The sequence below is a fragment of the Cryptomeria japonica genome, chromosome 10 (genome assembly GCF_030272615.1).
Source record: "Cryptomeria japonica chromosome 10, Sugi_1.0, whole genome shotgun sequence".
Taxonomy (NCBI): domain Eukaryota; kingdom Viridiplantae; phylum Streptophyta; class Pinopsida; order Cupressales; family Cupressaceae; genus Cryptomeria; species Cryptomeria japonica.
Genome location: NC_081414.1, coordinates 223,825,540 through 223,848,408, shown reverse-complemented (window position 1 = coordinate 223,848,408; position 22,869 = coordinate 223,825,540). Strand labels below are relative to the sequence as shown.

Below are 22,869 nucleotides of genomic sequence, written 5' to 3'. Positions count from 1 at the left end.
TAAGGAAAGCAATGAACTTTGTAGTAATAAATAGCTAATAAATATGTTACAGTTGGAAGTTCAATAATTAATGGCATGTCAAATTTATATTAAAATATTTAGTTATGTACTTCATTCTTTAAATGTGATTTTGATTATAGTAAATTTTTTTTTTTTTTGTTGATAAAAATTAAATTTTATGTCTACTAAAATTAATGTAGACCAATCAAATGAAGAATAAATCATGTTTTAAAATATTTTTTGTTAAAAATTGTGCATGTCAACATTTGAAAAAACAAAAATTTATTTTAATTTGAAAAATTTTAAACACTGATTGGTTGTCAAAGACAATAATTAATAGCTATTTAAGAACATGGTGGATGCATAAATATTCCTCCATAGGCAGGAACTAATAATATAACCCTAAACCTAATTAGATCACAAATATAATTATTATAAACTGGCCAAGAAAAGCACTGATTTAATATTCATAATTATCCTTAGGGCAAAACTCTGTTTATTTCAGATTACAACCCTCTTGTTGCAGCAACTCCAGGAACACCATGTTATTCCGCAAACTGTTTGTTTTACCATTTCATTTTCGCAATGCGTATTCAACCCTTGTCACCAACCATGCTTATTCTCAGAACCTCTTTTCACACTTTGCCTCAACCAAATTTAACATCTCTGCGGCCGACATCACTCTTATGTTTAAACGGGCTCCCTCCTTGCAGAGCCTTCAAACCCTCGACAAGGTTGAGCACTTTGTTGATATGTTGAACAGATACGGCTGCTCTGAAGTCCAAATTGCTAACATAATGATGAGACAGCCGCAAATAATCGGCACAAGTGTAGAAAGAATATTCGAACCCAAAATCAAACTGCTGGAAGGTTTCGGCTTTCAAGGTGAAACTCTGGCGAAGCTTTTGGCGAGCAACCCAAGCATCTTGGGCATCAGCCTCGAGAACGACCTTCTTCCGAAGATGGAGTTTTTTAAGAATCTATTTCAGTCCCAGGAGTTCCTTATCAAATCCCTTCTTAGGTACCCCTACATTTTCACTTGTAGCCTGGAGAAGACCCTGAAGCCCTCGGTTGTTTTCTGGGAGAGATTTGGTTTTCAGGGCACGGAGCTCTCCCCACTCATACGGATAGATCCGTCCATTCTGCAATGCTCTTCTCTAACGCCTGCCCAAGCTGATCTCATTCGGGAGATTGGCGCCGACAAAGAAAGCAGCGCGTACAAATATATTGTAGTTATAGTGATTACTAGCCGCATGGAAACGCTAATGGCCAAGATAGAGAATCTCAAACTCTGCGGGCTCTCGGCTGAAGAAACCTGGCAAGTATGTCGGGCTGTACCTCCAGTCCTTCGTGCCTCCAACGAAAAAATTAGTGAAACGATGAAGTTTGTAACTAAAGACATGGAGTTCCCGGCAAATTATATAGTGAAGCACTCCTGGTTGTTTCAGAAAAATTTGGAGAAGTTAATGAGGCCCAGGTTTCTAGTTTGGCAGACAATTAAATCCATGAATGGCCCGAGCCTTTCTCTTTTGGCAGTATTGGGGATGCCAGAGGCAAGGTTTGTTAAAAATATTATTAGAGGACATCCTGAATCTACAACATTGTGGACAATTTATGAAAATGCCATCTCCAAGGCCTCCAACCACACAAAGAGCTCAATCTAATGCTGATTTGTATTTTTGGGAAGGACACAGTGAGAGTCAGGACTAAAAAACCACAACAAACATAGTGATCCAGTCTTTAGCAGATGGTAGGCAGGCCCTCCTCATCAAGATGTTCGCTTTGGGCATTTTGCATTTCTGGAGGTACGATATTCAACAACAGAAGCTACGTCCATATTCCCCTGACATGCGTTTTGTGTCTGATTGTTCTTCAAGCAAGGTATGCATTGTAGTTACTGACTTTTTAAGTGGGCTAATTGCTTTCACTGCAGTCATTCAGTGTGATGTAATTGGTGACTCTTTAATATAAGTTTTGTTGCATCTGAATGGCATTTCATTAAATCGCATCATTGTGTTTGGAATGAGAGTTCTGCTAGAGGAAGGAGTGAACAGTTAAACATAATTTTCATCAAACAAGTTTTCCAGCCTCCAAATATTTTCGGAGGCTGTAACCTTGGGTTTGATGTAGTATCATTTAGAATACCCGAGTCAGTTTTTCTTAATATTGTCATGTATGTCCTTCAAAGAAACTGTTAAAATCAGTACGCTAGACCAGTAGGTCCTTCCATTTACAGTGGAAGTTCATTAGCAGTTGGACAGCGTCACAAAACATTATTAGATGGAAGTCATTGTTAATAAATTGCTTTAAGCATACATTTGGGGCTCCGGGTCATTTCAGGCCTTGACTAGGCAAACTTGCTTTTCAAAATAAATTTGATTTTCATGGATTCCAATTTAGGATAACATCAATAATATATGAGTTTGAGGAATACTCGCTGTCTTACATCTAGGAGATATTCAGTTGGATGAATTGCTTATGAGCCAATGAGTTTGTGGTCATTGATAGATCAATGGAATTGATCAGGGTTTAAAGAAGTCAATACCAGAAAAAGTGATTGCCGTAAACGAAGATGAGGGTTTAACTTTTAACCTTAAACCTGAAGGGTTTTTAATAATGTCTTAAAAAAGTGTTCTCAAGACTAATCGAATCTCAGACAAAGTTTTCAGAGTAACATGGAAATGGAAATGTAGAGGGCTTTCCAGATTTCTGTCAAACTCATTCAAGTTGACCTAGTCAAGGCACCGAAACTCACTGCTGCTGGCTTGGCTAGGACTTTTTGAATTCACCACAGATGCAGAGTGTCAAAATTACGGTTTTAAGCATGCTACGATTTTCACTGTGAAATCATGTAAGACCATACTATTCATATAATCGATTAATGCTTTTTAATAAGTTCCTCTCTGGTCTACATGCATCTAAAGCAGTATCACATGCATCTAAAACTGACAGTTATTTTCATTTTCTTATCAAATGGTTTTATATGTGTTTTACCATTATCAAGTAGTATACTATAGATACATTTAATCTCACATCCAAATTCATAAATAAAACTAGTATGCTTGGACAAATTAATGCAAAACAAATAGGAACACACAAAAGTACTTTGTTGACAGCACCTAGAAGCAAATTCGTGGGAGCTCACTTTAAATGTTGATCGGAAGAGCTTTGTCAAATGTCTTACTTCAAAAATAATTGCTCTGAAATTTTTAGAATCAGAAAGGAAATTTCTACCATAGAATGAATATCTAAAAGCATGATATGCTTTTAAATATTCATGTGGAAGGTTTGGTCTAGAATCTATGATTAAATACCATAGTCTGTGTTCAAGAGTATATGAAACACATAATTTTATTTGGCTTGTGCTTTCCTTTTAAGTGCGGAGGAAGCGGTTTTGGTTGAGTAGATTTGTTTTGGTTTTTGGAGAGAAGGTTTCTTTGTTTGGTGTGGGAAAAATCTTTGTTTCAGTGTGTTTGTGTGGTGTAATCTTTATTTTGTTGAATATGAAGGAATGATATGACTCAGTTTTTCTGATATTTTTTGTTTCCTCGGCAGATCTGAGGTCTGAGGTTCCTTCTGTATTTTAGTTTAGCTTGTTTTTTTTGTCTTATGATAGACAAAATATTCTGTATTGTTTTCATTTTCAGAGGCAGGGTTTATTCCCAGGTTTTGTGAGTATGAGTTATGTTACAGCCAAGGGCAGAGGAGTCTTTACGTTCTGTCCTGCACTAAGTGGCCATCTGCAAAATTGTAGTAATGGAGGATTTGCTTTACCACAACATAATATTGGAAAATGACAGGCTGAGAAAAAAGTTATAATGGAGAATTTGGAGAGGAAGTGATGTAGCCCTCTGACACTTGTGAAATTTGGATGTGTTTGCGGATGTTGATACTGTTATCAATAATTTCTGAAAGATCTCTCCTATTCAAATTACAATGTAGTGAAGTTTTCTCCTATGAGGAAATCACCAAAAGATTGCATGGGCATGGACTTTGATATATAATATATATAGTGCTATAATACTAGAAAGAATTAGAGACAGTCACGATCCTAATGATAGGCAGGATACAAGCTTCATTGAACATTGAAATGTATGAAATAATCATTCAAACATGTTATAATATATTCAAATTTTTTTGTTTACATGATTTGCAACGAACATAATATATACTAGAAAAAGTGAATGCCGTAAATGAAGATGAGGGTTTTAACCTTAAACCTGAAGGCTTTTATTATTGTCTTAACAAAGTGTTCTCAAGACAGGTCGAGTTTCTGACAAAATTTTCAGAGTGACATGGAAATGTAGAACGATTTGTAGATTTCTTTCAAACTCATTCAAGTTGACTTAGTCAAGGTAGCGAAACTCACTGCTGCTGGCTTGGCTTGGAATTTGTGAGTTCACCACAGATGCACACAGTCTCAAAATTCTGGTTTTAAGCATGCTACAATTTTCATTGTGAAATCCTTTAATGCCATACCAATCATCTAATCGATTCATGCATTTTAATTAATTCCCGTCTAGTCTATATAGAGCCATCTAAAGCAGTATCTCATGCATCTAACACTGTCAGCTATTTTCATTTTCTGTTATCAAATAGGTTGTCACATATTGGCAAACACTGCCAAATTACAGGTTAGTTTCTATGGATTTAGATTTTTGTTTTAGCATCATCAAGTAGCATACTATAGATACATTTAATCTACACATGCAAATTCATAAGATGGTATTATGCTCGGACAAATCCGCGCAAAAAAAATAAGAACACAGAAAAGTATTTTTTTGATAGCACCTTGAAGCAAATTCATGGGACCTCTCCATAAATGTTGATCAGAAGAGCTTTGTCAAATGTCTTATTGCAAAAATAATTGCTCTGAAATTTATAGATTCAGAAAGGAAATTTCTATCATAGAATGAATCTAGAAATCATGCTTTCAGATATTCCTGTGGAAGGTTTGGTCTAGAATCTATGAACAAATATCATAGCCTGTGATGAAGATTATATGAAATAAAACTGAAAGTATCAGAGTGGTAATGTAACTGCCGGATAAACAATGGGCCCACTTCCTGACTGCTGACCTTTCCTCGCTGGCTGCAGCCTATTTTTGGCTTGTAACTGTCCATTATGGACAGATATTCTTGTACTTTCCTTTTTAGTGCAGGGGAAGCGGTTTTGGTTGAGTAGATTTGTTTGGGATTTTGGAGGGAAAGTTTCTTTGTTTGGTGTGGGAAAAATCTTTGTTTGGGTGTGTTTGTGGTGTAATCTTTATTTTCTTGAATATGAAGGAATGATTGTGGTGTAATCAGCCCATGGGCTATCTATGTTGAGAAGTGCCGTGCGGGGTATTTCTCACTCTGACGTCGTGAATTTTCAGGTTTTCCTGCGTACCTTAGTGTGAAGCATAACAGCGCACATTGTCAAGTCTGAGTATTCTGTATGGCCTCCCTGAGATGATCGAGCGTCTCCTGATGATACTCATGCGTCCCATGAGAAAATTAAATCTAGCCACATTCATACCTGCCTTCAACAACTTCTAAATCATCCAAACGCTCCAGAATGCAGAACCCAAAGTACATACAATTTTCCTTTTAGGGATCCTTCCAATGAGAAGCTCCTTCAAAATTCCCTCTATATCAATGTTTGCATTACAGAAAAGGCTCAAAATAGCGGTCAAAGGGATGAAGATTACAATTGAGGGCTCAAAATTGCAGCTCACGACTCAAAAATATGACTTAGGGTTCAAAATTCCAAATTTTAATCACAGATAAGAAGTGAAAAAAAAGTGGGTCTGATTTGCTATTTTTGAGCTTTTTGGGCCGAATTCTTCACAGTTTCGGGCCTAACAACAGCTGATCTGTGGTTGTCAGTCTACTTTCGATTCACAAGTGTGATCTACAACTACCTTGTGAAGATTTTGCGACAATTTTGCGATCTAAACATGCCTACCTACCTTCCTACCTATTGATGTGTTTTTATGACAGCGTCGAACACAAAATAAAGTTGCCTAATGGTCACTTCACTTTGTCTTGATCAAAGTGCGATTGCATGCTAAGATTGCAAGAAGTTCAAACAATCGACTCCACGGTTCCTTTATGCTACGGACATGACTCAGTTGGCTGATGTGATTGCTGGTAATCCAAGGGGCCTTACGTTTGCATCATTCTTTCACTTCTTTGACGTGGCGTGAAACTTCATCATCAAATATAGCAATTTGGTGATGCTTCTGCTTTGAACGAACTGAAATGAACTGAAAATAAAGGGGAAAAGGGTTTAGAAAGATCTAAATCTACTCCTAAGGGCAGTGTTATCAACAGTTAATGCTTCAGTGGACAAATTCCAAATAAACCAAGCTCAACTTCGCTAAGTTTAACTACAACTCCGCAAGAACCAGTGCAATCTTCTGAGGATTTTGAAGGATTTTCAAATCGAGAAAGTGCATTTGAATACCCAACACGACGCAATCCAAATGACTATCCACAATCGAATTTAGCACAAACCTGGGGGTTCAGGCTAACTTTACACTGCAACTTACAATCAGCAAGATGCAAAAAGTATGAACTATGGAAATTCATCAAACACCATTACATTCTCCATTGAAATCAAAGCACTATACTACTTCTACTCTAAGTGAGGAAGGTGAAACCATGCAAGTTTTGAAAAATAACTTAAGTGGACACCGTCAAAGAAAAATGTTTCATTGCTATTATTTCAAAAACTTATCACACCAATTTCATACGAGTCTCCCTCTCTTACAAATGAGGGGGGTCACCGCTTTATATAGGCCTTAGGCCATGATTACATGCAAAACCCTAATTAGGGTTTCACCCTAGAAGATTCCCCACTCAAGATGCAACAAGGCGGGAATCAACATTTAACACCCATTAAGCCCATATACAATTAATTACAATCCTGCCAAAAATGGCACCCATAAAGCATTAATTAACCATTACATTTAAAAAGTGCCCACTATGCAATGAATGTACCCTCAAGCGAAGATCGCCCATGATGCCACAAATGCTCCATCATTTCCACTTGCGGCGGCTGCATGCAAAAAGAATCTGCCATAAATTCAACATGCAATGACTGGGTTGCCATTTCGGTAATGAATGCGCCACTCTACTGCCACGTGTTCAATAGATCCTTGCCATGCAAGTGGACCCCGTCGTCGTATATGTGCTCCTGCACATCTAGAATTGTTGGAGAGGGAAATTCAATTGAGGAAGAATTTTCTTGAAGTCTCCTCAACTTGCCTTGCTTGGAGAAGGTTTTCCATCAATTCTTACCATCTCCTATTTTTTAGGAAAATTTCCAAATTAGGGTTCCACGGTCTAGGAGAGAGAAAATTCCCTCATGACTCCAAGTCTACCATCATTTTCAAATTCAGATGATTCTTGATGCCCGAGGATGGATTTTTCAATTTTTTCCTTGGGGCGGAATTTCTTGTTCAATTCATCCTTGCCTTAGAAATTGTTTTTTCCACCTTCAATTCATCACGACATGGAATTCATGTTGTGAAGGAATTCTCCTTTGAAAATAAATTGTTCCTTACCCCTGAGGAAGTAAATTCTTCATGCCTTTAGCCAATTTTTTGAGTTTTCAAGCTTAAGCATGGAATTCAGGACGAATTTTATCATTTCCTTGATTATCCTTGACTTAGCAATTACGACATCTATCATCTTCCTTAGGTGGATTTTTGAACTAGTCTTGGAATTCATGATTTGGAGGATTTTCCTTCATTACCCCTTCTCAGTGCCCTCCCTGAGTGATGGGCAAAAATTCAACATGGAGGAGGATTTCATCATTTGTCTATTGTCCATGAGCATACTACTTTGACGCCTTCCTTTGTTCCTAGGCGACGTTTTGACTTGGTCAAGGAATTCCTTCATTTTGCATTCTTCCATGCCTTCATGGATTTGACACCCCATCTTGTGCTTGGGTGCTAATTTGCTTGGGTCATGGATTTTCATTGTTCTTTCATTTTCCTTCATCTCTCTTGTTTGGCGCCTTAATCTCACCTCGGGCGCTATTTTGCATGCATTAAGGAATTCATCAACTTTTGATTTCTCCATGACCCATCTCTTTTGGCGCTTTGATCATGGCTTGGGCGCTAAACTTGATGAAGGAGGAATTTTGTCAAATGTTGAATCCTCCATGACCCCTCCATTTTGACGCCCTCCATAGGTTTTGGGCGGAATTTCACTGTGGAGGAGGAATTCCATTGAATTGTGAATCCTCCATGAGACTTCCATTTTTGTGCCCTCCTGAGTGTTTGGGCGGAATTTCACTGTGGAGGAGGAATTTTTATTAAATTGTGAATCCTCCACGACCCTTCCATTTTGGCGGCCAGTTGAGGAATTGGGCGAAATTTAGCTGTGGAGGAGGAATCCATTAAATTGTGAATCCCCCATGACCCTTCCATTTTGGTGCCTAGCTGAGGAATTGGGCAGAATTTTACTGTGGAGGAGGAATTCATCTTTGCAAGCTTCTTCCAGACTTGGATGGATTTTGAGTCCCTTTCGGATCAAGCCACCATATAAGAATTTGGGATGATTTTCCAGACAGAGACAAATTTCCTGAGCTTTCCATTTCAGGTTTGGGCTTCTAGCACTCAACTATTTTTTGACTCTCCCTGTCTACTTTCTGACTTTCCGGAATTAGAAGTAGTCACGAATGCTTGATCTTTGTCACCTTGCCCGAATGGTCATGTCAGAACAAACTTTCCAAAAATAGAAACCTTTAAAACGTTAGTGTTAGATCCCTAAACAAGACACATGAAATGACAACATTTCGGGACTCAGTAAAATCTCTAAAAAATAGGAACTTTCTAAAAATAGAAAGTTGCTTTGTTTTGGCTCAAATTTTACTGGGAGGTTCAATTCATCCTTGATTTCTTCCTTGCCTTAGAAATTGTTTTTTCCACCTTCAATTCATCCCGACATGGAATTCATGTTGTGAAGGAATTCTCCTTTGAAAAGAAATTTGTTCCTTACCCCTGAGGAAGTAAATTCTTCATGCCTTAGCCAATTTTTTGAGTTTTCAAGCTTAAGCATGGAATTCAAATCATTTCCTTGATTATCCTTGACTTAGCAATTATGGCATCTATCATCTTCCTTAGGCGGATTTTTGAACTAGTCTTGGAATTCATGATTTGGAGGATTTTCCTTCATTACCCCTTCTTAGTGCCCTCCTTGAGTGTTGGGCAAAACTTCAACATGGAGGAGGATTTCATCGTTTGTCTATTGTCCATGAGCATACTACTTTGGCGTCGTCCTTTGATCCTAGGCGGCGTTTTGAGTTGGTCAAGGAATTGCTTCATTTTGCATTCTTCCACGCCTTCATGGATTTGGCACCCCATCCTGTGCTTGGGCGCTAATTTGCTTGGGTCATGGATTTTCATTGTTCTTTCATTTTCCTTCAACTCTCTTGTTTGGCACCTTAATCTCACCTTGGGTGCTATTTTGCATGCATCAAGGAATTCATCAACTTTTGATTTCTCCATGCCCCCTCTCTTTTGGTGCTTTGATCCTGGCTTGGGCGCTAAACTTGATGAAGGAGGAATTCTGTCAAATGCTGAATCCTCCATGACCCCTCCATTTTGGCGCCCTCCATAGGTTTTGGGTGGAATTTCACTGTGGAGGAGGAATTCCATTGAATTGTGAATCCTCCATGAGGCTTCCATTTTGGTGCCCTCCTGAGTGTTTGGGCGGAATTTCACTGTGGAGGAGGAATTTCATTAAATTGTGAATCCTCCATGACCCTTCCATTTTGGCGCCCAGCTGAGGAATTGGGCGGAATTTAGCTGTGGAGGAGGAATCCATTAAATTGTGAACCCCCCATGACCCTTCCATTTTGGCACCCAACTGAGGAATTGGGCGGAATTTCACTGTGGAGGAGGAATTCATCTTTTCAAGCTCCTTCTAGACTTGGATGGATTTTGAGCCCCTTCCGGATTAGGCCACCATATAAAAATTTGGGATGATTTTCCAGACAAACAGATTTCTCGAGCTTTCCATTTCAGAAATGGGCTTCTAGCACTCAACTATTTTCTGACTCTCCCTGTCTGCTTTTTGACTTTCTAGAATTAGAAGTAGTCGCGAATGCTTGATCTTTGTCACCTTGCCCGAATGGTCCTATTAGAACAAACTTTCCAAAAATAGAAACCTTTAAAACATCAGCGGTAGATCCCTAGACATGACACATGAATGACTTACTATAAATAGAAACTTACTAAAAATACTAAGTTTGATTTTTGGCAAAATGACGATATTCCGGGACTCAATAAAATCCCTAAAAAGTAGGAACTTTCTAAAAATAGAAAGTTGCAACGTTTTGGCTCAAATTTTACTGGGAGGTCCCTTAAAGGGTCTTGAATTCAATCGTATGTTTAGTTTCTTCTAAACCCTAATAGAAACCCCTAAAATCTAGGACAAAAGGAAGAAACCCTAATATTGACAAAACAGGCCTTAGGCTTAACCAAATTTGCTCAAACGAAAAGACTTAATCAATTTAACCCCCGCACACCTACAAAGCAGAGAGACTAGAGAGATTGTTGCGAAAAAGACCCAAAAAACAAAGCCAAAAGACCGGAAGGGCTTCAAAAGTAGGGGGTCTCCATTTGCAATGGGGTGATGTGTGAAAACATCACAACACTACCCTTCTGCTATGCTCTTATAAACCCTTGTAAAATAGTGGACTGAAACAAAGGGCCTAAAGATATTGCAGCTTTTTTCAATGACTTGTTTTATATTGTTGTTTTCAAGTAAATTTGCAAAATGTGGAAGCATAGACAAAGCATGTGAAGTGTTTGACAAGATGCCTCAAAGAAGTGTGATCTCATGGAATGCCAGTGTTGGAGGATATGCTCAAATTGGATTTTGTTGAAAAGGCATTAGAAAATTTCAAGCAAATGCAATTGGACGGTGTAAAGCCAAATTCTACAACTTTAGCCAGCATCCTCCCTGCCTGTGCCAAAAGGGGAACTTTAGAACAGGGTATGGACATCCATTGTTAGATGTATTTGCCACTGCCCTTATTCACATGTATGCAAAATGTGGAAGCATAGTCAAAATAGATGACCTGTTTGAGAAAATGTCTCAACGAAATGTGGTCTCATGGAATATACCATGATTAAATTATATGTACAACATGGATTTTTTGAAACGGCTTTAGAAACTTTCAAGCAAATAAAATTGGCAGGTGTAAAGACGAATTCCACAATTTTTTCAAGCATCTTACGTGCCTGTGTCAAAATGGGAGCTTTGAAACAGGGCATGACAGGGAGCTCTGAAACAAGATGTGGACATCCATCAAAGAATGAAGGATCGAAGAATTTGTGGCCTGACATGTATGCAAATTGTGGAAACATGGAGAAGGCATTTGAATTGTTTGACAAAATGCCTCAAAGAAATGTGGTTTCATGGACTGCAATGATTGATGATATGTACAAGATGGATTTGTTGAAAAGGCTTAAGAAACTTTCAAGCAAATGCAATTGGCAGGTGTAAAGCTAGATTCCACAACCTTTGCTAGCATCCGTCCTGCTTGTGCTCAAATGGGAATTTTGGAACAAGGGATTGATATCCATCAAAGTGTTTGACATAAAGCCTCAAAGAGATGCCATCTCATGGATATTTCAAGGATGTTTTCAAAATCTTTGAATTAATGAAGCACTTGAACATATCCTGGCATTGTAAGCTTTGTTTGTGTTTTATGTGCATGCAACCATGCAGGTTTAGTGGATGAAGACTGTACATACTTCAATCACATGAGTGACCATTATTGCATTACTCTTACAATTGATCATTATGTGTACATGGTTGACATTATTGCTCATGCTGGCTATCTTGAGGACATTTTAAACTTTATCATTAAGATGCCAAGTAAACCTGTGGTGGTTGTGTGAACGTTTTTTCTTGGTGCCTATAGAGCACATAGGAATACATGCTTTGGAATATAATGTTGCAACCTATGTTCTTCTCTCAAACATTGGGGTGAGGTTCAAATGATGAGGGTATGATGAAAGATAGAGGGATAAAATAGATCTTGGGTGTAGTTGGAATGAAAGCCAATGATTTTTGTGTAGGATACAGATCACATCCATAGATATAGTAGATCTATGCAAAGTTGTAGAATTTGTTTTAGGAAATGAAGTCAACGACATATTTTGTAGATTCTAGACATTTACTTGTTGATGTGGAAGAGGAGGAAAATGAATTATCCTGGAACTGCTTCTTACAAATATTAACATACAAAATCTGTGCAGGTTTTCACAAATTTATGCTTAAATATAGTAATATACACAATCATTGGAGGTTTCTGACATGTTCCAAATAGTAACTAATTTCAACATGCTCTTCAAATAATCAGAAAGCTCCAATTTATTTACATTGTTTATGTTATTTTTTTTTAAGAGTTTTTTATTTACTTAGTCAAGGTAGCGAAACTTGCTGTTGTTGGCTTGGCTCGGAATTTGAGAGTTCACCACAGATGCAGAGTCTCAAAATTATGGTTTTAAGCATGCTACAATTTTCATTGTGAAATCCTCTAATACCATACCAATCATGTAATCGATTAATGCATTTTAATTAATTCCCGTCTAGTCTATATAGAGCCATCTAAAGCAGTATCTCAAGCATCTAACACTGTCAGCTATTTTCATTTTCTGTTATCAAATAGGTTGTCATATATTGGCAAACACTGCCAAATTACAGGTTAGTTTCTATGGATTTATATTTTTGTTTTAGCATCATCAAGTAGTATACTATAGATACATTTAATCTATACATGCAAATTCATAAGATGCTATCATACTCGGACAAATCAAAGCATAACATCGCACAATGTCAAGTCTGAGTATTCTGTATGGCGTCTCCTAATAATGCTATCATGCTCGAACAATAGTTCAAAGAGTATCCATATGACCAAAGATACAAACAAACAAAAACATTTGAAGAACCACATATGGCCAAACCTAGAAAACCCACTACAAACCTATAAGGACCTCCATATTAATAATATTATAAGATAAACAATTTACACATGATTAATCATTCATTAATATATGCTCAATATACATTGAATAGACACAAGAAGATACAATTCGACAAAATGTTTAAATGCATGTGCCAAAAGATTAACAAAACATAAGAAAACTATTTATAGTTACAAAAGATATAAGGTTGATTTACAATGAATATATAAAACATAGCTGCCAACCTTCTTGATAAGAGCTCCTAACATCTATCTCCTACGAGCATTGCATGGGTGATAACATTGTAGGAGTGTTTTACCACCAAACTGCAAAGCATTTATGCTTCCTGGAAGTTCTCCATGATACAAAGAACCACCAATCTTGCACGAGGACGTCTAGCAACTCGAAACTGGTAGGGGATGGAGTTTGGTGCAATTTAGTGTATCTACAACCTAAAATGCTATTATAACAACACTGAGATATGGAAGAGTGTGAAAACATAATGATTCAATTAACAAGCATATACTAAGAGATCAATAAAACTTTGATTTTTAGGGCCGATTACCAATAGATAAGTTAAAGCAGAGACTTAAACCTCTCTGGAAACCCACCCTTCTCATTTACTACATATTGGACACTTGTCTATACTCACACAATGAAATACACAATAATGCATATTGAATCTCGCAGACACAAGCATAGAAGCAATACAAAAGCAAGTGCATACACAAGCTCATACAAGCCTCATGGACATTCAAGGGAAATCAAGAATGCATAAAAAATCAATAACTCAATAAAAAATCAATAACTCAATAAAAAATCTAAAACCTTAGTTATTAAGATGATCAAAAGCAATGATAGATTAATGTCCTCATGTTTATGAATGGGGAAATAAGTTTAAATAAGATGATTGACACTAGTTATATATAATCATATGTGATAATTTAACAAATAATTATTGTAGACACCTAAAATTGTCCTATCTATTTATTTAATTATTTTATTCTAAGTTTTCTATTAATTAAATAAATATTTATTTATTTAATTAATTCATTAATCCTCTTTTAAGCCTTTCATCATTTAAATAAATACTTTTATTTATTTACATTGTCCTTTTCTTAAATTAAATAAATATTTTATTTATTTAATTGATCCCACTTATTTTATTAATTAAATAAATATTTATTTATTTAATTAATTCATTAGCCTTTTCTACCCATGACGCATGTCACTCATCTCTTAATTCTTCTCTTACCTACCCCTTTATCATTTAATTATTTATTCTACCCACCCTTTAATCCTAGTCGACCATTTATCTTTACACCTCTCAATCTTATCCCTCCATTTCTTACAGTGTCTTCTATATAAGATGATACTCTCATTCATTACCAACCTTAATCAATCTAATCATCTAATTATCTAATCAATCTAATTGTCTAATCAAGGTGTCTAATCAATCTTATGCAATCAAGTCTTTTATCAACCGCATTTTCGTTATTTGTTGAGCTCTTGTACACACATAAAATCTGAGAGCAAAAATATCAAACAAGATCAATGTAGATTGAAACCCTACTTGACATGTGAATGGCAATATTGTTTTGTTTTGTTGATTTGCATGATCTAAGGTATCTATATTGGTATTGGTGAATGTTTCATTGTAGGACTTAGATTGTTTGTAGTTGGATCTTTATGGTTTTACAATAGTTTATCATCACTTTTCATCATATACATTTTGGCACGCTCCATGAGACATGAATTTTTGTTAGATCTATGTTTTTTTTGCAGGTTTTTTTTAACCCTATATTGTTGATTTGTAAAACAATTTGGAGAATAACCTTGTGCAGCTAGGGTTTTGGACACAAGATTAATATTTTGGAGAGATTTGATCATATCTCACAAATAGATTCAAATTTTTGCATCAAATATCTTTTTTTAGGTTGGGGACAGTATCAACAATGCTCAATCCAAAATTTAGAATTTTTAGAGGATATTTGAATTTTCAATGATTTTTTTTTTATGATTTTTCATAAAAATAATTTGGAGAGAAAATTAACAATTTTTTTGGATTTTCTTACATTTTTAGAAAGTTCTCAAAATTCTACAGGGGGTCAACTTTTTGTGATTTTAATTCGTGTGCAAAATATTTCATGAAAAATTAGATCTTTAAAAATTAGGGTTTTGCAATGTTTTGATCAGATCTCACAAACGACTTAAAATTTTTGCATCAAATTGTTTTTGCGGGTAGGGGACAATATCAAGAGTTTTTAGTCCACAATGCAGATGTTTTGGAGCACATAAGAATTTTATATGAATTTTTTATGATTTTTCATAAACAATTAATTTTGGGAGAAAATTAGCGTTTTTTTTTTATTTTCTTACATTTTTGGAAATTTCTCAGAATTCTATAGGAGATCTATTCTTTGTGATTTTAATTTTGATACAAAATAATTCGTAAATATCAGATCTTTAAAAATTAGCGTTTTGCAATGTTTTGATCATATCTCACAAACTGCTTGGTATGTTTGCAGGAATTTTTTTGTGCAGGTTGAGAATGGTATCATGAGTTTCCAATACAAAATACAGATTTTTTGGATAAATTTCGATTTTATGATTTTTCATAAAAAGTTCATTTTGGGAGAAAATTAGCAATTTTTTTTGGATTTTCTTACATTTCTAGAAATGTTTTAAAATTGTACAGGTGGTTTGTTCTTTATGAATTTAATTATGATGCAAAATAACTCATGAAAAATCAGATCTCTGAATATGTCAAAAAACGCAATGTCGAAGGCCCCTATTTCACAAAGTCTTTTGGATCTAAAATTTACCTAACTTGTGTGTTTGCAGGATGAATTTTATTTCACAACTACTAACAATTTTGGTGCATGACCTTTGACAAAGATTGATTTTAAAATTGTTTGCTTTGTCTTCTTTAGTCTAGAAAACAATTCAATTGGTGCTCTAAAATGAACAAGTGTCTTTTGTGTCTTGAGCAATAGGCTTTTTTTTTGTTTTACCTTTTAGAAGGTCTACCTCCCGAATAGCCCATATGGCCAAGTGAGAGGGAACAACCAAAGTGGTAACAAGTTAAAGCCAAGATCTTCCAAGCCACTATAAATAAATGTGTTTGTGACGAAAATTGCAAGCAACGAGTGTTGATTAGTTCATAACGACGACATGTCTCCCTATAAACCCTATAGAGCGCAACCTTAATGGAGAGTATGTCACCACATTTATGGCCACTCAAACAGATGCCCTTACTAGACACCTTTTGTGTTAGAAGCCACAAACCTTCTAGTTGTTGGCACAAGAGGTCGAACCTTTGAAGTGGATCATATTCTTACGGTTCTTAGTAGATATACAAAGTTCGTCACGGGGAGTTTTCGTGGGGATTGGTGCTTGGCTGCCCCGGAGAAGTGAGTGTCGTGGAGGGGAGCCAGTGTGGTCAAGTGCCTAAGTATCCGCTCTGAATTGTGTAGCTCGGGACAACCCCCCACGTGAGATTCAACAACTATTGTCCCGACCAACCCTAGGATTTGTGCTTGCATGATCAAAACATTCAAACATTTTCAAACAAAATAAAAAAATTTGTCTGTCATTTTTTCAAGTGTATGCAAAAACATTTCACATCACACTTCACATTTGGGAACATTTTTGGATTCCTTGGATAAGACACTTTCAAACATTGAGTCTTCTTTGTTATCGTGTCCTCTTGCCACGAAAAAAGTCAAAACATTGAGATTTGGTCACATTCAACAACTTCACAATTGGACAAAATTGCAAAACATTTTCAAAATCACGTTTGGTTTTGTTAAAATTGCGTTCGTATTCACAGTTGAGAAACTACAAGAAAACTCTTGATAACAATGACTTAAGTTTTCAGATTCAAAGAGCTTCTAAGGTTGCTTCCTATAGGGCTTCAATTTTAGTCAACCTGTCTTGGTCATACACAGTCAATCATTTTCCTTCACTTGCATTGCCCTCATACATATTTTTCAAATTTGAGTCAAAAAGTTACTTTGCTTCTCCTCATCACATTTTATAAACATACTATAACACAACACTAGGTGAGTCCCGTATCAAGATCCATCATCTTAGGGTCTCATTTGGTCTTCTTGATTCAAGGTCAACTTACCTCATCAAGAGATGCATCATCTCTTTGGAAGCCATACCTTACTCTCAAACATACATACCTGGATTCAAGGTCAAATTACCTCATCAAGAGATCCATCATCTCTTTGGAAGCCACACCTTACTCTAAAAACATACATACTTTGGTATTACACTCTTGGACATTGCAAGTTTACCCTAGATTCATCTACACTTCATACACCTCTTGGACTTCCACAGTCTTTGCATTTTCATACTACCTTTCATTTTTGGGTCCAGACTTTAGTCCATGGTTGAAACCCGTTCACAAAGGTCTAGGAGGGAAGTCAAAGAAGCTTTAAGGTCTTTAAACATGATTACCTATGAGTTTGATGGAGACGAATTCTACAATCCATTTGAAAAGCGTAGTAATATACCAGGCAATAAGAACTATGACAATAACAATGGAAATGATAATGACAATGACAATGACAATGCATCCGTGGATTTTGTAGAAATTGAGGAAACTATCATGGATCCCCATTTTAATAAACAGGTTCAAGAAATCATGAAAAGGGATAGACAATATTTCTTACAAGTCATGGCATGAAGTGGGACAAAGCTACCTCGTGATTTTGATATGTCACAGATTTTGGAGGATGATACAAACCAAATAAATCAAGTTAATACAAGACAAAGGAGGCCCAATAGTGGTGGTAAGAAAGAGCGTCTCGTGCTTGAGTCACCTTCATCCCTATTTCAAAAACCTAAGATTCCAAACACATACACTCATTCTCATGCCAATTATGATAGAACCTCTGATGCAGGAGCATCCCCAGTTCATGGCAATCTTGCATCAACCAAAAACATTTTCTTTGTGTTTTGCTTTTTGTTTGTAGTTTCGACATTTCTTTTTGTGTATACTAGTTTTGGCTCATCGGATCCTGTGGACTTGGATTCTACTTTAAGATTTGATTATCTTTCTTATTTCCAGACTTCATCGCATTTGGATCATTTTCCGGCAAGACGTCGCTATCGGTTTCCTTGACAATTTCCTATTACCGGTCCAGTTGACAGTTCTTGTTATCGGTTGCGTAGACCTATTTTGGTGATCTATCAGAACCCCTTCCGAAGCTTGCGGAGCCTTGAGCATTGATTCCTATGTTCCTTGGCATGTGGCCGACTTTTTCTAATGATCTACACTTTATCCTTTGGATTTTTTAGAAGAATATCTTGGCGGAGGCCAACCTTGTTGGTTTTACAAGTTAGATCTTGTTCTTCCAGTTTTGATCCCTTCTTGGGCCGACCAGATCCCCTTGGATCGTATATATAATTGTAATTGAGCATTAGAATTCATTGAAGGTGGAAGATAGAGCATAGAAGATAGATCTATATTTTTGAGGTCTCGATTGTGACCTAATTTGTATTTTGAACATGTTCTAGTAAGCCTGTGAGTCGGTTTCTGTAACTTGAATTGTTGTCGGTTGGTTGTAATCAATTTTCATGAAATAATTCTATCTTTTCTACATTACCTCCATCATATCCTTGTGTTTCCGTTGTGTTTACTCTTGCTGACCCGTTCAGATTCTTCTCTTTGAGGTCCCTCCTAACTGGTGATTGCATCAACCTCTCATGAACAACCTCGCAGTCGTCCTTTCCTATGGAGAAGAACTACCACCATGCATGACCATGATGATACCTAAGATAATACCAATGTATACAATTACACTCAATCGGACATTCAAAATCATGACATGAGGAGACCTCATGTCAGATTTGGGGGCAATATCCAAGATTATTCTTATGACACCTCCTATCCCCATGGTCATGACATGTATCAATCTAGACCTAGTTCTCCTCACTATAATACCATACCAAGTGGTCCATATGTAAGCTCTAACCATGTCCCTCCTCCATATGAACACATCTATGATCAATACCATCCATATATTCATTATATTCATCCTCCTCCGCCCGATGGCTCAAGCATGGGACTAGTTCAAAGAGAAAAGACACCACCCAAGAATGGCTTGCAACAATAGATAAAGGACCTACAAAAGCAAATGGTAGACATGAATACACCGAAGCAACAATACACAATAAAAGATTTATGTCCTTACCCATTTGATAGAAGCAATTCCAATGCATCCATTTCCTCCACATTTTGTAACACCAAAGTTTGATAAATACAAAGGCAAAGGGGATCCTAAGACACACATAAGAAATTTTTTCACAACTTGCATTGAGGTAGTAGTAGAAGAAACATACTTGATGAGATTGTCCCCACAAAGCTTAGGCAAACAAGCAATGGAATGGTTCTCCCAACTTCCACTCGGAATTAAGTCATGGGGTGATCTACTAGAGGCTTTTATACAACATTTTCATACAACATTGAAATAGATGTGTCAGTGGCTACCTTATGCAATACTAAGCAGAAACATGGGGAATCTTTTTCTTCATTTTTACAGCGATGGAGAGGTCTTGCTAGTCAATGCTCTTGTAATATACCACAAAAGAAAATGGTAGAAATGTTCACACAAAACGTCAATAAGGATATCGGATATGATCTAAGAAAAACATGTTTGTCTACCTTCAAAGAGGTCATTGAGAAAGGAATGGCAATAGAAAAAGTCCTTATTGAACAAGGTATCATCAAGATATTCAAAGAGAACAAAGAGGAATCAAATGGGAAAGACAAACCTCAATTTTGTAAAAAGAATAAGAACACACTCAATGACGAGGTAGTAGATGAAAATGTTGTGAAACCTAAGGTAACTTTTCCTGGTGCAAGTTCTTCTAACTCAAACAATCAAGTGAACAATCAAAGACAATCAAAACCCCGAAGAAAATACACTCCATAGGGAGAATCGATTGAAATAGCATTCAAGAAGTTAGTGGCAAACAAACTCATAACACTGCCAGATAATCCACCATATGAGCCAAAAGTAAAACCAAATTGGTGGAATGATGATGAATATTGTGAATATCACAAGAGTAAATGGCATTTAACTAGCACTTGTCACACATTGAAGAATATCATACATGATCTCATTGACAGAGGTGACATAGAAGTGGATGGTCACACCTCCAATGAAGAGCATGCGATGTTCAAGGAGCCATTTCCTAAACATGACAAGGGAAAAGCAAAAACTACCGATAATGAAGCTAATTATACTAAAACACCTTATGACTATGATTCCACTATTAATCATATTTCAATGGACAATCATGTTTCTACTAATATTATAAAGGACAAAACTCCTGAAGGTCCTACCCAAAGGAGTAAAGTTGTTTTGAAAGGCATTGTACCATCTTCTTCATCTTACAAAAATGAAACCTCTGAATGTAATGTCACAACCCATCGAGGTAAAGTCACCTTGCAAGGCATTCCATCCAAGCCCACATCCTCTTCATCCACAAAGAATGAGTATGACCTTGTAGATCAGCTAGGGAAGACACCCACCCTCATTTCCATCCTTGAGCTTTTACGCATATCCCCCGTACCTAAAGCCATCCTTGACAAGAATTTGAGAGAAACTTCCATACCCACTGATTTGAACGTGGACCATTTTCAAGCCATGGTGGGATACCTTTCCATTTTGCATACCCTCACATTCACAAAAGCCAACAATGCATCTGTAACCCGACCTCATAATGCACCTCTACATATCGAATCCTTTCTCCATAGGAATTGAATAAAATGAGCCCTAATAGATGGAGGAGCAGGTCTGAACATTTGTACATTGAACACTAATAAACAATTGGGATATTCTGAAAAGGCAATGAATTCTACACATGCAATCACCATTAAAGCATATGATGATGAAGAGTGCTCATCCAAGGGAACAATCACCTTACCTCTCAAAGTTGGGTCAGTTACGAAGGATGTGGTATGCCAAGTCCTTGATTTAGAGCTCACATATAATATACTCTTGGGACGTCCATGGATTCATGAAATGAGAGCCGTTCCTTCTACATATCACCAATGTATCAAGTTCCCACACAATGGAGTTGAAGTGACTATCAAAGGTGATCCAAATCCATTCATATATTGCAATAACCTGCGACCAAAGTTGGAAACAATAATACCAACCAATAGAGAAGCAACTCCATCATCCGCATATGTGGATCTAGAATCATTGAAAGCTTCTACATCAAAACAAGCAAATCTAAAAAAAAAGTTCAAGGTTAAAGACATAGAATGTGGTGAGAGAATCTTTCATGTCGATCAACTCCCACTATCTCCTAAGACATTTAGTCTATAGGAACGACCTACAAACAACTTGCAATATCAAGGAATTGCATGTAAACCACCTAGTGTTGTGGCTACTAAGTCTGAATGCAAATCTCCTCTAGTGGTGCAAGCAACTCTTGATATCAATAGTCCTAAGAGTGGTTCCAGTGAGGAATATATTGAGCATATTTCCAACCCTCGTGAGAACTCATATAGCCTTACCGTTTCATCCACTCATTCCATTTCCATTCCTCTCCCAGACTTGGATCAACAAGAATCAGAAAAGACCTTACTCATTAGCGGTCAAAAATCAAGCTTTGACAAGAAAAATCTAAAAGAAAAAAATATAGAGAAGTCCATCAGTCTAAATCAAAATCAAAAGCTATTGGACTTTGCAAAAAACAAAGTCAAGGATAAAAATCTTATGAAAGAAAAAGAACAAGAGATAATTTCCCCTAATACCAAAATAATTGGGGGCAAAAGTTCTAAAATTTTAAGTCAAAAAGCATACTTGTTGATCCTAAATCTCCATCATGCCATCCTACTTTCACTTCTTTTCACAATCATAAGCCTTCATAACTTATCTACTTGTCTCACACATCCATTCCCTTTTGGCGATACATCACATCAGTGGTTTAATGGAAATTCCTCGAAGGACTTTGTTGTCAGGGATGCCCAAACTTCTTTAGGTGACACACATATGGGCCTACATAGTCCACACATTGGTAATTCTACCTTAGTTCCTTCATCAAGGAAGACAATCAAAGGAACTGCACATCATTCAATCAAGGAACATCACAATTACAATCATAAGGTAAAGCCTCACACATTTGAGGGGGGTGACTTAGTTCTCAGAGAAAATCCTAAAAAACAACAAGACAGAGAGAAGAAGGGCAAGTTCAATCAAATTAGATTGGTCCCTACATCATCATAACAGTCTATGGTTCAGGTGCATATTAGCTCTCAACACCAGATGGAGAACCTTTGGAAGATCCTATCAACAACATGCACCTTTGAAGGTTTTACACAGCTTTTCCAAATATCCCATTATTAAAAATATAAAATAAATCAAAAATATCAAAAAATACAAAAAAAAAAACATAAAAATATAAAAATTGTTACTTGGTGAAAACTTGGCAAGCAGGAGCCTTGTGACACAATTTCTTTTTTGAAAAATAAAAAAAAGTAAAAAATAAATTCGTCCAATGGTGAAAACTGGGTTACCAACGCTATGTGTATAGACATTGCTCCTCCCTCCTTTAGGATTCAAATCTTATCCTTTCATTTTGCACACACTGACAACCTATCCATCCATAATAAACTTATCCATTCCCATCATGGCTTGTTATTGATCTACCTAAGATTGGTCAGCCATTCATAATAAAACCTCTCTTTTCACCCTTTCCTTCCATAATAAATCAGGTCCAATCTATAATTGGGGTGATGCAGATCCCTTCTCACACCTAAGAATAGGTCTAAAAGGTTTGGTTTAGACCCTTCAAAAGATAGCAAGGATCCTACAAAAAGGACTCCACACCTTAAGGTTTTAACTATTCACAACTCCTGAAGACTAGCGCCT

At 36.6% G+C, this 22,869-nt stretch overlaps 1 protein-coding gene across 2 annotated transcripts; it reads left to right on the top strand.

The window, feature by feature from the left end:
• Positions 1-476: 476 nt before the first annotated feature.
• On the top strand, positions 477-15,616 carry LOC131034887 (transcription termination factor MTERF4, chloroplastic). 2 transcript variants are annotated; one of them, XM_059213290.1, is made up of 2 exons: positions 477-1,881; positions 15,499-15,616. In XM_059213290.1, the coding sequence occupies exon 1, from the start codon at positions 543-545 to the stop codon at positions 1,662-1,664; it is 1,122 nt and encodes a 373-aa protein (XP_059069273.1). In that variant the 5' UTR covers positions 477-542; the 3' UTR covers positions 1,665-1,881; positions 15,499-15,616. The 2 variants fall into 2 exon arrangements, with proteins under 2 accessions (XP_059069273.1, XP_059069272.1); XM_059213289.1 differs by lacking the exon at positions 15,499-15,616 and adding an exon at positions 3,648-4,073.
• Positions 15,617-22,869: the final 7,253 nt, after the last annotated feature.

Bases quoted from the DNA above. Each gene is read 5' to 3' on its own strand.
- LOC131034887 (XM_059213290.1), top strand. From the start codon at position 543: ATGTTATTCCGCAAACTGTTTGTTTTACCATTTCATTTTCGCAATGCG.